Source organism: Hemibagrus wyckioides, linkage group LG23 (assembly GCF_019097595.1).
Source record: "Hemibagrus wyckioides isolate EC202008001 linkage group LG23, SWU_Hwy_1.0, whole genome shotgun sequence".
NCBI classification, from domain to species: Eukaryota; Metazoa; Chordata; class Actinopteri; order Siluriformes; family Bagridae; genus Hemibagrus; species Hemibagrus wyckioides.
The window spans coordinates 3,681,071-3,697,353 of record NC_080732.1 but is presented as its reverse complement, the minus strand read 5'-3'; the positions used below and the strand labels follow the sequence as shown (position 1 = coordinate 3,697,353).

Sequence of the window (16,283 nt, the reverse complement as noted above, 5' to 3'; positions counted from 1 at the left end):
GGTGCGGTCTAATCTCTGTGTTATAAGAATTTAGCTCATGAAATTTCCTACTCTGGGTTGTCCTTTGTGGGTTTTTTTGGCCGTGTCCAGTCTCTTTATATCTTAGGGTTCAGGTCAGTTCTTCTGTTCCTGCTGTTCTTACTTATGAACAACCTCTATTTAACTTTAATAATAATAAATTATATAATTTTTGACAGCATGACACTAATAATTCTCTTTCTTATAGGAAAAAATAGGAAGTTTTAAAGGATCTGCACTAGGCATAGGTTTTCATTTGTTTGTTTGTTTGTTTGTTTGTTTAACAAACCCATCCCTCCAAGTTTTCAGATTTACCTACCTTCACGTGTGTTTACTTTTTAAATAGTAATAAAAAATTTATCACAACAGTGTATCATTAAATCAGATGTTTGTAGAACGTTTCATAAAGGTTAGTTTTGTAACCTTATACATTAAAATCTATTCCATAAAATCTAAAAATTTCAGGTTTAATTACGGATCTTCGTTTGTGTCCAAAATAATAATGGAAATTAGTTTTTTAAACTTAAAATCCAATGTTTACTGATTACTGATCTGTCTTTATTAGGATTATCCTCTTGAATTTCGAAGAGCTATGACCCTCAGCCCCTCTTTAACCCATTAAGTGATGTGTCATATTTCATTAAACACACAGTTCTGCTTTCTCTCAGCAATGGTTTGGCAAACAGATGCTCTTTCTGATGTTCTTTGTGCACCGAGCCTAGAAAGACTGGTTTTGCGTTTCAGTGTATATTGACATAGCGCTTGACAAAAAAGATTGACAAAAAAACGTTAGCATGAACGAAATGCATGGCTTCGGTGTATATAAAAAAAATAAAATAAAATAAATAAATAAATAAAATAGCCCTTTTCCGAGAAATATAGTTTTTTTGAACAAATTATGAAGCCATTTCTGATATACTGTGAACATAAAAAAATGATACAAAAATGATTTTATATATATATATATATATATATATATATATATGTATATGTATATGTATATGTATATGTATATGTATATGTATATGTATATATATATATACATATATGTAAAATCTGGGTTCAAAAGCACAAAATATTTGCACACTAATCCCAAACTTGTGCATTAGATTAATACAAATCAGTAAAATATTACATCTGGAACACATCATGCGTCTTATCATAAGCAAGAAAAACATACTCAAGCAATTCTCTCCTTATTCTCATCCTCGTGACATCACTCTCATTAGATTCCACAATCTATATTTCATTTATAACTAACAGCATTTCTTACCTCTTTAACTCCGTTCCCTTCAGCGGTGTGTGTGTGTGTTACCCAGTGTGTATCATTGAATCCTCCTACTCTGTGGTTAAACCAGGGTGTGTTTCTGTCCATCACTCCACCCAGGTGAACACACACACTGCAAACACACACTGCTCTCTTACATGTCTTTATATGGACTACAGCCTGAAGCCCCATTGTCCTCTATTGTATAGAAAGTCATGTGTTTGAAGGTGTTCAGGAAATAAACCTTTAGATATCACGGTAAAATATTTGACATATTTTATTATCATATAGAAGGATCAAGGAGATAACTGTAATAACTTTTTTTTCTTCATCAGATATTTTATATTTCCAACCCTTTATTGAATTTCATCCACCTCCTGTTGAATTCTGATTCGATTACATATCTATTTCATTTCTAACACCAGCTTATGAAGTCTAAACAAGGTTTATATTAAAGCTCTCATTTTTATACAGTCCATGAAACAAACCTCCAAAAATCACCATAAAATATTTATTATATTATAGATCAAAAGGACAAATTAAAAAGGTGAAGAAAAATAAATATAGAAAGCAGTATTCTCCATTTAAGCGAATATAATAATATAATCAAATATATAATATATAATATGATATAATTTGGCAAATCAAAATTTTTTTTTTTGAAATCTGGATATTTTTATGGGACCGTAAAGCAGTGATTTTTTTTATTTTTATCTAGCATCAAATCTTTTATATTTTCAACCCTTTATGGAGTTTATTCACCTCCTGTTGAATTCTGATGGATCCGAAGGATATCGGATGTTATTTCTAACAGCAGCTTCAATAGAATTTCTCAAAGTTTATATGAACGCTCTCGTTTTTATACAGTAAAGACGTCCATGACACAATCCTCCACACATCACCGTCAAATATTTATTATATTATAAATCAGAAGCATGAAAAAGTGAATTAAAGAGAAATGTAGAAAGCAGTAGTCTGTACCTGAGAGGTTTTGCTTATAATTCTATTCACTTGTCAAATTTATAAATGTAATAATTTAAATCAATAATAGATTTAAAATCGTTTATCATGACCTTAAGGTTGTTCATCTACAGTTCCAGAAAAATAAAATAAAATAAAATATTTTATATTAACCCTCTGTGTACATTTGCTGCATTCTGATTGGTCAGAAGGATTTGATTCAATTTCTATAACAGCAGCTTTTTCCTGTTATATATATATTTATATTATATATATTATTTTCCTGTTATATATATATATATATATATATATATATATATATATATATATATATATATATATATATATATATATATATATATATATATATATATATATATATATATATATATACTTTTAACCCTTTCCTACCTAGAGAGTTACATTTTTTTTTAATTGTAATTCTATTCTTAGTCTATTTTTTTTCTATTTGATTCTATTTTTATGACCCAAACAGTTGAAAACAACCCTTTTCATAGCATGTGTATGATCGTCTGTGGATGTGAGCAAAAATAATTTGTATTTAAAAGTAAAAAGCTCTGAATGCAAAGTTTGGATTAAAGCTCTCCTTCTGATACGTTGCTCTTTCTATCCTAAGGAAGATGGATGACAGATGCACTACATTAAAAAAAGAGATATAACTGTTGTAACTGGGAATCATTGATATTTGCTGTGGGACTTTTATTTTGCACGTATAGAAGGAGTCTCCAGTGTCAGCACTTTGTACTTGGTATCAGACGTCATGCAGAAGTGGACGTTTACCAACAGAGGAGTTTCCTGGCAACAAGACAAACTGTATTTTGTCTTATTAACTAGAAAAGAGTGAAAGAAAAAAAAAGTCTAGCTAGTGATGAAAAAGTTTTCCAAAGACAGACAGACTTTAGCCTTTGACACGACTTGAGACAGTGCAGCTGAATAAAATCGAAGCCTTGTGATCGGATGCATGCAAGAAACTTTCAAAGAAAGGTCAAAGGATTTTCACAAAGCATTTCTGTGTTTTTTTTTAAAAAAAGGAAAGAAATACACAATGTCATTTTTAGACAGCCGTCAAACAGAAATGAGAAAATACTCCTTTTGTATTTCATATGCATTTCCATCTCTGGCTGTGTGTCAACACACTCGGGATAAACGGAAAACGCCTAAAGCAATGAAACATCAGACACTACAACGGCTTTTAGATTACAGCAGAGGAGATGCTGAGATCTTGAAGTAGAATGTGGAAAAAATATGAACGGGTTCACAGAGAAGCCCCTAAAATACGAGTGAATATGAAAAGGTTAATCATACACTGATCAGCCATAACATTATGACCACCTGTCTAATATTGTGTTGGTCCCACTTTGCTGAAGTGCAAAGTTTAATGCACTTTGCTCAAAACAGCCCTGATTCATCAAGGCATGGACTCCACTAGATCCCTGAAGGTGTGCTGTGGTATCTGGCACAAAGCAGCAGATCCTTTAAGTCCTGTAAGTTGTGAGGTGGGGCCTCCATGGATCGGACTTGTTTGTCCAGCACATCCCACAGATGCTCCATTGGATTGAGATCTGGGGAATTTGGAGGCCAAGTCAACACCTCAAACTCAATTTTTGCTTTGTGGCACGGCGCATTATCCTGCTGAAAGAGGCCACAGCCATCAGGGAATACCATTTCCATGAAAAGGTCTGTAACAATGCTGAGGAAGGTGGTACGTGTCAAAGTAATGTCCACACGGATGGCAGGACCCGAGGTTTCCCAGCAGAACATTGCCAAAAGCATGACACTGCCTGTCATGCCAAAAAACACTGCCAAAAGCATGTCTGCGGCGATGTAGCCCCATACACAACAAACTGTGATGCACTGACACCTTTCTATCAGAACCAGCATTAACGTCTGTTGGATCGGATCACACGGGCCAGCCTTCGCTCCCCACATCATCAATGAGCCTTGGCCGTCCATGACCTTGTCGCCGGGTCACCACTGTTCCTTCCTTGGACGACTTTTGATAAATACTGACCACTGCAGACCGGGAACACCTCCACAAGAGCTGCAGTCTTGTATTAAATTGGATTAAACTGATTTCAGTGGCATTTTTGTTAGGAAACTGGCGAGCTGAAGTCGCCGTGTGCAATGCTGACTGTTTTTTGTAAATAAAACTCTGGTGCTTTGTGAAAATCCACACTTTTGTCTGCAGAAATGTTTAAATCTGATTATAAATCAAACAACCTTTCTCAGCTCACAAGAATCAGTGGCTGGTTCGGATCCAAGAAAAGTAAAGAAAAAGCATTTTTTTTCCATCTGAGTATTTTTAATTTATTTTTTTAATCTAGCATGAAATATTTTATATTTTTGACCACATTAGTGAATCCAACACACGTCTTTTCACTTGCAGGCTACAGCAGAACTGATTTGTTATGTTTTATTTTTTTTGGAAATGCTGGAATTTTGGAATCAGTTCATTTTTTATTGATGATTATTGTGAATATATTTAAATTTTCAGAAGTGAAAAAATAAACATTTGTTTTTCAAACAAACGTAAAACCATATCATTTTATTATTTTATTTCACTTGAGCGGATTCACTTACCATTAAGAAGAAGAATAAACACATTATCACTTATGACTGAAACAATCAAGTGTTGGTGATGTTTTCACTCAGGAGACATTTATTTATTTATTAATTTCAATTATTCACCAATTCTTCATAGAGCTTATCTATTTATTTGTTTATTTAAGGACTCGCTGAGGAATGAAAGTCAGTGGTAGTAAGACTGAGTACATGTGTGTGAATGAAAGGGAGGGAAGTGGAACAGTAAGATTACAGGGTGAAGAGGTGAAGAAGGTACAGGAGTTTAAGTACTTGGGGTCAACAGTCCAGAGTAATGGAGAGTGTGGGAAAGAGGTAAAGAAGCGAGTGCAGGCAGGTTGGAATGGGTGAAGAAAGGTGTCCGGAGTTCTGTGTGATACAAAAATATCAGAGAGAATCAAGGGGAAGGTGTACAGGACAGTGGTGAGACCATTGGCCATGCTGTATGGTTTAGAGACAGTGTCACTGAGGAAGAGACAGGAGTCAGAGCTGGAGGTAGCAGAGCTGAAGATGTTGAGGTTCTCTTTGGGAGTGAGACGGTTGGACAGGATTAGGAACGAGTACATCAGAGGGACAGCTCATGTTGGACGTTTGGGGGGACAGAGTTAGGGAGGCCAGATTAAGATGGTTTGGACATGTTCAGAGGAGGGACAGTGAGTATATTGGTAGGAGAATGTTGGACATGGAGCTGCCAGGCAGGAGGCAAAGAGGAAGGCCAAAGAGGAGGTATATGGGTGGAATAAATGAGGATATGAAGCTAGTGGGTGTAAGTGTTGAGGATGCAGAAGATAGGGATAGGTGGAGAGAGATAATTCGCTGTGGAGACCCCTGAAGGGAAAAGCCCAAAGAAGAAGAAGAAGGACTCTTCTTCTATACTGTATATACTGTATACATATTATATATATAGCTATATTTGGAGCTGTCTGTTTTTCATTCTAGAAATGACTGTGTAACCTGATAAGAGCCAACTTGAGGGAGAAAAATGTAATATGTGAGAATAATTTGCATGATAACGTTTATTGTGCGTTCAAGAACAACGTAACTCTAAATGGATAAAATGTACAACGATTTAATTGCTAACACTGGGGCCTTGTATGATTTTGTGTCCTCGTATTTTGTAAAAACAAAAACAGACAAATAAACAAATCCGTCACTCAAAGTTGGATGAATAAACAAACAAACAAAAATAAACAATTATTTATCCCTCGAGAATGGATTAACAGACAAATAAACAACTGAATAAATAACGTTTGTCCTCTGCTCAAATATAAACAAAGAAACAAGCAAATAAAACAAATAAATAAATCTCAAGCTGAACTTTGCTTTAGTCAGTGTGGCTGAACAGTGAACATGGCAGACGTGTAAAGTTTTTAGAAAAAAATTTTATTTTCTTCTTCGTCTCTGGTGAAGGTTTAAAAGACAACAAGCCTCGAGCCGTGTCTGATATCGATTGCGACATTTATTTGGATTCTGATAAATGCTCATAAACGTTCATACTGTACTGTAGTCGAGTTCTGATGAACAGTTTCCATGTCATTTACTCAAACTGCACTCAGATGCTAATTTCCTCATCAAGACAATGCTTATATGATTTTTATTTTTCTTGTTTTTTTGTTTTTTTTACCAAAAATAAAATAAGATATGTCTTTATTTTTTTTCCAATCACAGTTCATTTAGTTTAATGAAGTCTGGCGGAAATCAGTGGGAAAAAGAGAAAAAAATAAAATAAATAAACAGTGTTAAAATAAAGGCTCGTCTGTCCACTCGAGGTTTACAGCAAATATTGGTTTAAAGGTCTGGAAATACGCAGCATATAAAAACGTCGCTTTAATGTCCGTAAAAACGTTCAGAAGGCACTTTCTTTAGATAAGAAAAAAAGGAAAATCACAGTTGGGGAGACGGCTGACCGAGAAATGACTGTCTGCATAGCATGAACCGGAGGGTCGAGTCGCTACGGCTTGTTCCAAACCCTCTGTAACATGTTTCGGCCATTTTCTGAAATATAACTTTAGGATAGTAATCTCAAATTTTTACAAAAATTCCTTCTTGTTCAGTGGCAAGAATAGAAACGTTATGCTATGTACAAATTTTCTGTGCACTTGTCTCTGGGTGGGGATGCACTCCGCTCGGTGCACGAGGTCCATGCGTCCTCCCCTGTGTGTGAGAGTGAGAGAGAGAGACGACGTCGAGGCGACAGCGTGGCCTGACCGGCGATGCTGGAGTGTGTTTCTGGTAGAGGCGTGTGTATAGTCTCTGTAAAGTCTCTGTGTCGGTGCTACCTGGCCCTCAGGCTCTGTAACACGCTGTAAACATCCTGCTCTCTGCTCAGACCCTCAAACAGAGGCAGCAAATCTAGCAGCTCCGTGTCGGTCATGTCGTCAAACCATGACTGCACCGGGACCTGAAAAAAAAGAAAGAAAGAATACACACACATATATATATATATTGTGGATTTTTTTGGACTTAAACAGACGGCAGGTCAGACTGTAAGGGTTCAGGTTTGAGACATACAGCGTTCTCCGGGTGGAAGATGTACGAAGCGGGCGAGTTGTCCACTATGATCACTTTGCTGAGTTGTCGACCCAGACGGCTGAGGTCTTTGACGTAGTTCCCTCGGTGGAACACGCAGGATTCCCTGAAGAGGCGTGCACGAAACACGCCCCACTGATCGAGCAGATCTGCCACGGGGTCGGCGTACTACACACACACACACACACACACACACACACACACACACACACACACTTGTCTATAACAAGTTTTCACAAAGGGCAAATCGAAACCACTGCAATGTTAATATCTTCATGTTCATACACATGGTCTATTTTCAATAACATCAACTACTCTGAGTAAAAGTTTTGGCACCCCACTAAACTTACTGCGTCTCAAACTCACTTCACAAACACAATTCATTTCAGGAAAACATTTTAAGAGGCTCGTTATCGTTTCATATCAAGCAAAATGCTAATAATGTGTGACATTCGTCCAATCAGACAGAATTAATAGAATGCATATTTCTATACGTTTATGTTATGAAACTAGAACAAACTTTCCAGAGATAGAATTTTTTAAAACACATATTTTGTAAGCTTTTTGTTCAGATGAAATATCTCCACACTAAGTGATTCTATAATAAGACTATTTTTCATTTTAAGCCAGAGGAAGTGATGTTGCAAAGTTTAAGTAGCGTCTTACTCATCAGTTCAGTGCTTCACATAAGTACTTAACCTCTCATGCGTTTCACTAGAAGTATCTCTATACAATAAAAAAATAACGCTTCATATGTTCTCTATTTATATTGTGTGTGTGTGTGTGTGTTAAGGAGTCTAACCTTCGCTAAGCTGGCTGTGAAGAGCACACATTCGAACAGTTCACCCATCTTCTGCAGAAACTCGTCTACGTGAGGTCTCTTCAACACGTAGACCTGCCGGCAAAACATGCAACACAACTGGTGTTCAGCAACACACACACACACACACACACTGATATGCTCTGATACACTCTTCTTTCCTCTGGTGTACAAGACGTTTAGTCACCGCAACCCAGTACAAGTAATCAAGAACAGGCCGAGTATGATACACAGAGCCTATCCTGGATTACTTGAACCAGGTAACGGTCATGGACCGGACACTGACGAGACACAGAGCAGGAGGTGATACTGTAATACTGATGCCGATGCATTTCCTTCCTTCCTGGTCTAAATCCAACTATCTGAATCTGCTGACACTTCTTTATAATCCTCTTCTTCTTCCTCCTTTATATATATATATATATATATATATATGACACAGTAAATCCGACACCAGAGCAGAAAAAATGATCAAATATAACATATAAGATACTATTATTAAATACTTCTTCTAATATGCTTCATAATAACACCCCAAAACATCCAGTATGCTAGTAAAAACAGCAGTATAGCAAACGATTAGCAAAGACTGTGTAAACTTTGTACACTTTGTCAAACCTTAAGATATTTAATGTACATATAAAATGGTTTACTATTTTTTTTTTTAAAGATTAGGTAAAGAATGTTTATTAAAATGTCAGGATGCTAACATATGCAAGATATGCTAATAAAAACACTTGATCTTGTTTGAAATCCCTGGCTAGTCTAGTCGGCTAGTTAACTGCTAGCTAGCTAGCTTAAATTTGAACATGAGAGTCGATTTATTAGTTGTATTCTAAGTAGTTTACTTGTGGTCTGTTTATGAGTAAAAATCAAGTGCCTGTTTGTCACTAACATTAGCAAAGTTAGCTAGTTGTATCGAGGTTAGCTTATAGGTTCTGAGGCTAAAAGGTGAAGTATCAGGTGTATTTTTTCTACATTAGTTCGCTGTTTGAGTTTATGGCAAGAGAAGGTTTGTTCTGTGGCACCTTCTTGTCCACTACACCACGCCGCATTTACAATCCATTACCACAGGATCGCTCGTGTTTGACATTTTTCTCCATGCTCACAGACTTCACATTACCTGATGGACTGTTCCATCGATTTCCACAGGAACGATGAAATCTGCATTGCTGATGGGCTGCGGAAGCAGAACGCAGAGGTTCAGATTCAAAACTCTTACAGAACAGATTTCACTGTAATAATATCCTGAAACTCTGGGTCTGTATTAATTCATTTGAATGTATTTGTATAGCCCTTTTAACCATGGACAATATCTCAAAGCAGCTTTACAGAAGTAGTTACTATTTATCTCTAACATTTATCCCTAATGAACAAGCCTGAGGCGACGGTGGTGAGGAAAAACTCCCTGAGATGACATGAGGAAGAAACCTTGAGAGGAACCAGGATCCGAAGGGAACCTCATCCTCATTTAGGTGACACTGGACACTAATAATGTAAATGTTGATAATGTCCTTTCTACAGCAGTTTATAGTCACGAGGAATTGTGCGACCAAGAGCTCCTGAGAAACTAACAGGTCAGCATAATTTCTGAGTTCATTATAGACTTAGCATTAATTCCTTCCTGCAGGAAGCTGACTCATGCAACGGCAGTGGTTCTGTACACGCCAGTCCCCTGGGTCACGGGCTGTCCATTCAGCAGCGAGCACCACCAAGCGACAGGACTCCAACCAGGGGTGAGCATCTGGATGGATTGGATCTAATGTATTAACAGCTGTGTTGTTAAAATGTTGCACAGCTATCATCAGGCAGCATCCACAGTTCAAATATTAATATTATTTCAAAACGATAAATGGATGCAAGCTTGTAACGTCACCGCACCAGCGATATACAGAATCTACCTTTGCGTTATAACTCGATACGACGCATTTCACACTACGCTAAACCTCGATGTGAGCGTGAGGATTGTGTCTGAGTGTTTATGAGGTCAAATATACAGAGAGAGTGTTTAATGAGATGCTCACTCAACTGTTTAACACTGATCGTTCATCGAAAAGTAAGCTTCTGGCACAGATGCTCCAACAACAACATGTAAGCTGGCAAGATGTCCAGTAGGGGGCGTATGAGCTCCATGTAGTAATGTACACAAGGACTTTCACACAAGAAATTTCACCTTCCAAGAAATTCCAACCTAACAACAGGACATTCCTCATTTCTGGATGTTTTTTGTTCGGTCACTGAAACGTGAGGTTTTTTTTCTGTACAGTATTTCCTGGTGAAAATATAATAAAGTCAATTCTTTGAGAATCACAAAGCTCATAACAGGTAGATCATTCAAACTCGGAAGTGACAGTCAGTCATTTCTTCAAATGGACCGAATGAACACACACACACACACAGACCACCACAGACACCACAATGAATCTGTTTTCTTATACGCTTCTCTGCATTGATTTCTCTCTCTCTCTCTCTCTCTCTCTGTACTGCATGTTGTGCTTCCACTTGACCTTCAAGTGAACAGGCACAAAATCAACTCAATATGTGGCCCTCAACAGGCAATTAGTCAGCGAGAGCAGACCGCATCTCGAACACTTCATTCGATGGCGTGGACATGGGGGTAAAAACCTGCCCTCAACATGGCCGGGCAGTGCAGTATACCTCAGGGATGTGCCCTTGGGTGCTATCCTGTGTAGTCTTTCATGTAGTGTGTGTGTGTGTGTGTGTGTGTGTGGGTGGGTGGGTGGCAGAATGGGCGTATTTGTACATGTGGTGTATGTGTGTGTGAGTGAGGGCGTGAGTAAGCATGTGTGCGCGCACAAAGGCATGCATCCCTCACTCCTTCCCTTTCTCCGGGCCTCTCTCTTTCAGCCAGCGCCTCCCTTCTCTTTCCTAAGCAACGAGACGAGCTGCCAAGCGGACATTTTAAAGCACACACTGCTGTTAGAGAACCAACTTTACTTTCACTCACATCCTCTCACTATGAACAGTACAACAACAACAGCATCAACGCATTAAAGTGTGTGTGTGTAGGTGTGTGTTGGCTGTGGTCTGTGTAATGTGTATCAGTGAAGAGTGTGTGTGTGTGTGTGTTTGTGTGTGTTTGTTTACTTGTGTCTGCATGAGTGTGAATATTTATAAGCATGCTCAAAGTCATAAACATGAGACGCTTTTCCTGCATTCGGACAATTAAGTGCCGACACTCTGATCACTCTCTCTCTCTCTCTCTCTCTCACTTTCTATCCCCCATCTGTCTTTCTCTCTCTCTCTTTCTCTCTATCTCTCTCCCTCTCTATTTCTCCCTACCCCCAGTGTGTATGCATGCATGTTTGTGTGCTCTGTGTTTGTGTGTATGTGAGTGCCTGTTTGAGAGTAAATGAGTGTGTGTGTGTGTGTGTGTGTGTGGGAGTGACAGTGAGTTAGTGTGTGTGTGTACAGAAGATGCACTAGCTCTGTAGTGAAACAGGTCTCTGATGGTGAGCAGGTGCGTCCTGAGGGGAAAGTTTTCAGGCAGTAAACCTCAGCAGAGGATTTCATTCAGCTGCGAGTTTTAATCCCACACTGAGAGCTAAACACACACCGTCTTCTCCGACCGAGCCTCAGAGCACTCAATGGATTAGGAGTGATTGTGAAATATTTTACTGTAGCGACTGTGGGGACAGCATGGTTGCTTAGTGGTTAGCACTGTTGCCTCAGCAGGAAGGTCCTGGGTTCGAATCCCAGGTTTGAACAGGCCTTTCCGTGAGGAGTTTGCATGTTCAATATATCTAACAAAATTGATATCATTTTTTAGCATTACTTAGGACACACTGTTTGGATGTTTTTATGAAAATGAAAATCTTGGTACAAAATGCATTTTTTACTTATACAATCTTAAGCACTTGATTTGCTGTAATACATGTTTTCTGTACTAATGTGTGATCAGCGATGACAACAATGATGATGATGATGATGATGGTCAAAACGATTCCTTGTGGAAGAACATTTTGTATTGCTGATTGTCTGGATTCATCTTCAGACAGAATCTGAGACTGCGTCCCAAACCGCATAATAATGGTGAAATAGGAAAGTACAGCTAAACTGGAATGCCACCAGTGGGGTTCTGACAAACTGGTTAGTACATTGGTTTGGTATTGACACTGAGGATATGATGTGTATGCTACACTTTCTCAGTATTACAGACAGTTACAAGTTTCAGAGTAAATTCGACTCGAGCTAGGTATCTAAAATACGGTGTACACGATGTTAAGCTAAAAGGAACTTCTGTCAAATTCTGAGACAAAAGACATCATGATGCGTCCCAGAGGGTGCGGTGTACCTTGAAGGAGCTGTGCACCAGGGTCTCGTCGAGGTCGATCACCACACAGTTCTTGCCGTAGTCCGTGATGCTAACTTCAGGTAGGAGGTATTTGGCTGGAGACTTGAGGAGAGGAAACGGAGCGTGCAGGACCCGAAGGACAGCGAAATGAAAAGGAGAAGACAGAAAAGAAAGAAAGAAAGAAAGAAAGAAAGAAAGAAAGAAAGAAAGAAAGAAAGAAAGAAAGAAAGAAAGAAAGAAAGAAAGAAGAAAAAAAAACAGTGATTGGTGTGCAGATAGAATCAGAGTTTACTGTAAGAGATCGGAGTGGGGTTGGAACTAAAGGCTGTCCAGCGTGCAAACCGTGACAGCTTTATAGCTTTCGTTTCAGATCCAGGTCGTTCCAGAAATTTGCTCGTTGTTCCCTGCTGTGATTAAAAAATAAATAAAAAAGAATAAAAATAAAAAAGGAGGGGGTCAGGTTGAGGATTTCGGGTAATCAAGAAGATTATGATAATGGTGCCCCCCCCCCAATATTTGCCTCCTTTGCCAGTTCATGGTGGTTTAGCACAATCTGGATGTATAATTAAGAAAGATATATATATATATATATATATATATATATATATATATAGAGAGAGAGAGAGAGAGAGAGAGAGAGAGAGAGAGCTGACACCTAGCTCTAATGTGAGGATGTCCTCTTGTATGATTAGCACGCAGATGGCTTCACCTGAGGGGGTGAACACACACACACACACACACACTTGTTCTCTCACTCTAATAGCAGGGGCGGAAAGTGATGAACTACATGTACTCTCGTTACAGTACTTGAGTACACGCTTCTCTGTAACGGTTGTTTGGAGCTGAATTAAATCATACCTCAGGTTATTTATTTTATTTGTTTTACCAACAATCCAAAGTAAAAAAATAAATATTTATATAAGTTGTAACTGTGTGTAAATATTCGCCTAACCAAACAGATTTATTCTGATATTTTGAAAATGTCACTGATAAAGTGTACAGTATGTTCCCGACGCAACTGATTTGCATTTAGCGACGCCCACAAAACTGGATTAAACTTCCAAGCTTGTACATAGCGAAATAAACGCTCACTGAAAAGAAGCAGAAGAAGAAAACAGAAGCAGAAGTTATTTTGACTCACTTCTATACCAATAAAAATGTTTGATAGTCTATAATGCTGATAATACGAAGCTGAGGCATTTGTACCATTTCTTTTATCATAACTGAACGATTCGTTTTATTTATCTGAATTTATGGGTTTTGTGTTGTCTTGTTTTCTTCTTTACTTTATATTCATTAACGAACGTCAATACGTGCGATTTTATTGAATCTGGGATTCTTTCTCCCGGACCTAATGAACTAGCTTGAGGTTCTATTTCTGATAGAGAGGTTATATAAATTGATATATAAATTTATAGAGGTTTATAGAGGTTCTATAAATCGCTCTGGATAAAAGCGTATGCACATGTAAATGTTGTACACGTAATAAAAAAAATACGCAATTTAAACTCCACCCTATATTCCAGTGTAATAATCCATGATCCAGCTTAAGTTTACATTAGTTAGTGTTCTTATCCCTGAATTTACACAGTCAGGAGCATGAGTAGGTGACGAACGTTTTTCCCCCCTGATTTTACATCAGGGATTTTTACTGATATCAAAAATCTTGTGTAAACGCACCTAGGAAAGATTTACGTATAAATCCGTATGTATCCAGATTGATAATTGAGGCTCAAATAATTTAAGTCATCTATTTTCTCTTTCCTGGTGAAAGTCATGCTCGAAAAAAGGGTTAGTAGCAATGACTGAGACAGTAAATATAAATAAGCATGCCTGGCCCGATTTATCGTCAATTGTAACAAAAATAAATATAATAAAATATTTTTAAAAATAAATAAAAATAAAAAATCAGGTAGCGGTATTTCACAGATCATCATCTGACCTGCTGAAACATGTACAGCTAAACAAATATCAAAAAAATTCTATTTGTAAAGCAGTTTTTTTAACCATATGACATACCATACTACTTTTACTTTAGCAGTCCTCTTAATCAAATTCATTATTACTTGCAGTATTTGTGTATTTGTACTGAAGGATATGTGCCTTGTACTGTGTCTAATAGTGAACGTGATGAAGCTAGACAATACCGCATTATTGTGACCCAGATGTTGCAGTCGTTTACGCAGTGTCTGTCTGGATATACACTGTCTGTAGATGCTTGTTGTGTGTCTCTGTGTCCGGTTTTTGTATACAAAAGTACATCATTGTGTGTAAGAAGCAAAGGCAATGAAGGACGAACTGCATGCTGTGTGATGTATCTGTGCCAGCGATGCTGACCGTGGGGGTTCCTGATCCACCACATTCAATAATTAGCATACCGGGTTTTAGCTTAGGACATGTGAGAGCCTGTGATTTAGAGTTATTTTCCTCGAACGTCATTAGTCCAGTCCATTGTTATTCTTTCGTTTATTAATCAGGAGTTCAGGAATACTAAAGGCGAAAACTTTTTTGAGCGATGATTTCAACACTTCTTGATCAATTTGGAAGACCAATCTTGGAACTCTTAGCTGTATAAAGATTCCTTAATGCTTCTGAAAGCTATTTATGTATAGGTACAAGGACGAGAAAAATCGCCTGAGTACCTGAGTGAACACATATGCCGAGATCTTCAACAGAGTCACGCAGTTACTTTAGAAGATGGGGGCGTGGCTACAGTGAGGGAGGGGTTCATGGGCCCTCACGTCATGGGTTTACTCTATGAGTGAGAGCCAACGTTTCAAAAAAGTCCAGTCAAATGCTCATATTCAGGGACCTTCTATCTGCAACCGTTAGCCTGTCTGAGACACTGACGCTACATCAAGGATCAAGGAAGGTTTATTGGGAGGTTGAATGTGGTAGCTTAGTGGTTAAGGTGTTGGCCTACTGGTCCAAAAGGTTGTGAGTTTGATTCCAATGTCCATCAAGCTACCTCTGCAAGGCCCTTAACCCTCAGTTGTATAAAATGTAAGTCACTATGGATCGGGAGCAAATGCCAGGAATGTAAATCATACTAGTATGCGATTGTAGTTAGTCTCTTGTTCTACAGTCGTCTCTCGTTTTTTTATTTCCGATGAGAAACAGTAGCAGAGCTTCTAAAGCTAACACAAGTACATTAAATAGTCTGTCAGCAGATTAGCAGTGATCTCTGCTGCGTACTGTACGTCCATCACAAGCTATATTGTACTTCGTAATCTCTCAGATATATCTAAAAGGATACCATTAAACCCACTTTTCTACTTCCAAACAGCTGATGGCAACTTATTGCAAATAGAAACTGAAGTTGTGAATGGGGAAATTACACAAACTTGGCATGACCTTGACATTTCCCGCAGCACCGGGTAAACAGATGGAGGTTTAAACCCTCGCCTTAATGATGTTAATATGATATTAACATGACGTTTATTCCGCCGCTCCGCCGCACAGAATGCAGATGGAGGATTACATAAATAGAAGGCAATTGTCCTTATTTGATATCAAACTGCTGCATCATTATTCTGTCAAGCATCATTAGTTAGAAATACAAAATATGACAAACATCTGTTTGGCATTTATCACATGTTAGTACATAAGCGGTCTGTTTCTTTTTCCTCGGGTAAGGGAACGATCTTGGGGGAAGAAACGGCTGTTCGAATTCCTCTTTGTGCATTACAAAAAGCAGAAATCATGCAAATCAAATCAATAACGTGGCTGGGACAGGCTGGCATTAAAACGAAAACAATAAAAAAAAATCTGAG

General features: G+C 38.1%; 2 protein-coding genes across 6 annotated transcripts in view; both read right to left on the bottom strand.

The window, feature by feature from the left end:
• The window catches only part of vill (villin-like), a 12,363-nt gene extending 10,938 nt beyond the window's left edge, over positions 1-1,425 (bottom strand). The window contains exon 1 of the mRNA XM_058377050.1: positions 1,292-1,425. The gene's annotated coding sequence lies outside the window, so the exon portion shown is untranslated. The remainder of the gene's footprint in view (positions 1-1,291) is intronic.
• A 4,422-nt stretch (positions 1,426-5,847) lies between these two features.
• The window catches only part of ctdspla (CTD (carboxy-terminal domain, RNA polymerase II, polypeptide A) small phosphatase-like a), a 39,175-nt gene continuing 28,739 nt past the window's right edge, over positions 5,848-16,283 (bottom strand). For all 5 annotated transcript variants that reach the window (XM_058376455.1, XM_058376456.1, XM_058376459.1 and 2 more), the window contains 5 exons: positions 12,511-12,612; positions 9,319-9,375; positions 8,178-8,270; positions 7,358-7,543; positions 5,848-7,247 (listed from right to left, as the gene is read on the bottom strand). In XM_058376455.1, the coding sequence (XP_058232438.1) occupies positions 7,122-7,247; positions 7,358-7,543; positions 8,178-8,270; positions 9,319-9,375; positions 12,511-12,612 (564 nt within the window). In that variant the 3' untranslated portion in view covers positions 5,848-7,121. The remainder of the gene's footprint in view (positions 7,248-7,357; positions 7,544-8,177; positions 8,271-9,318; positions 9,376-12,510; positions 12,613-16,283) is intronic.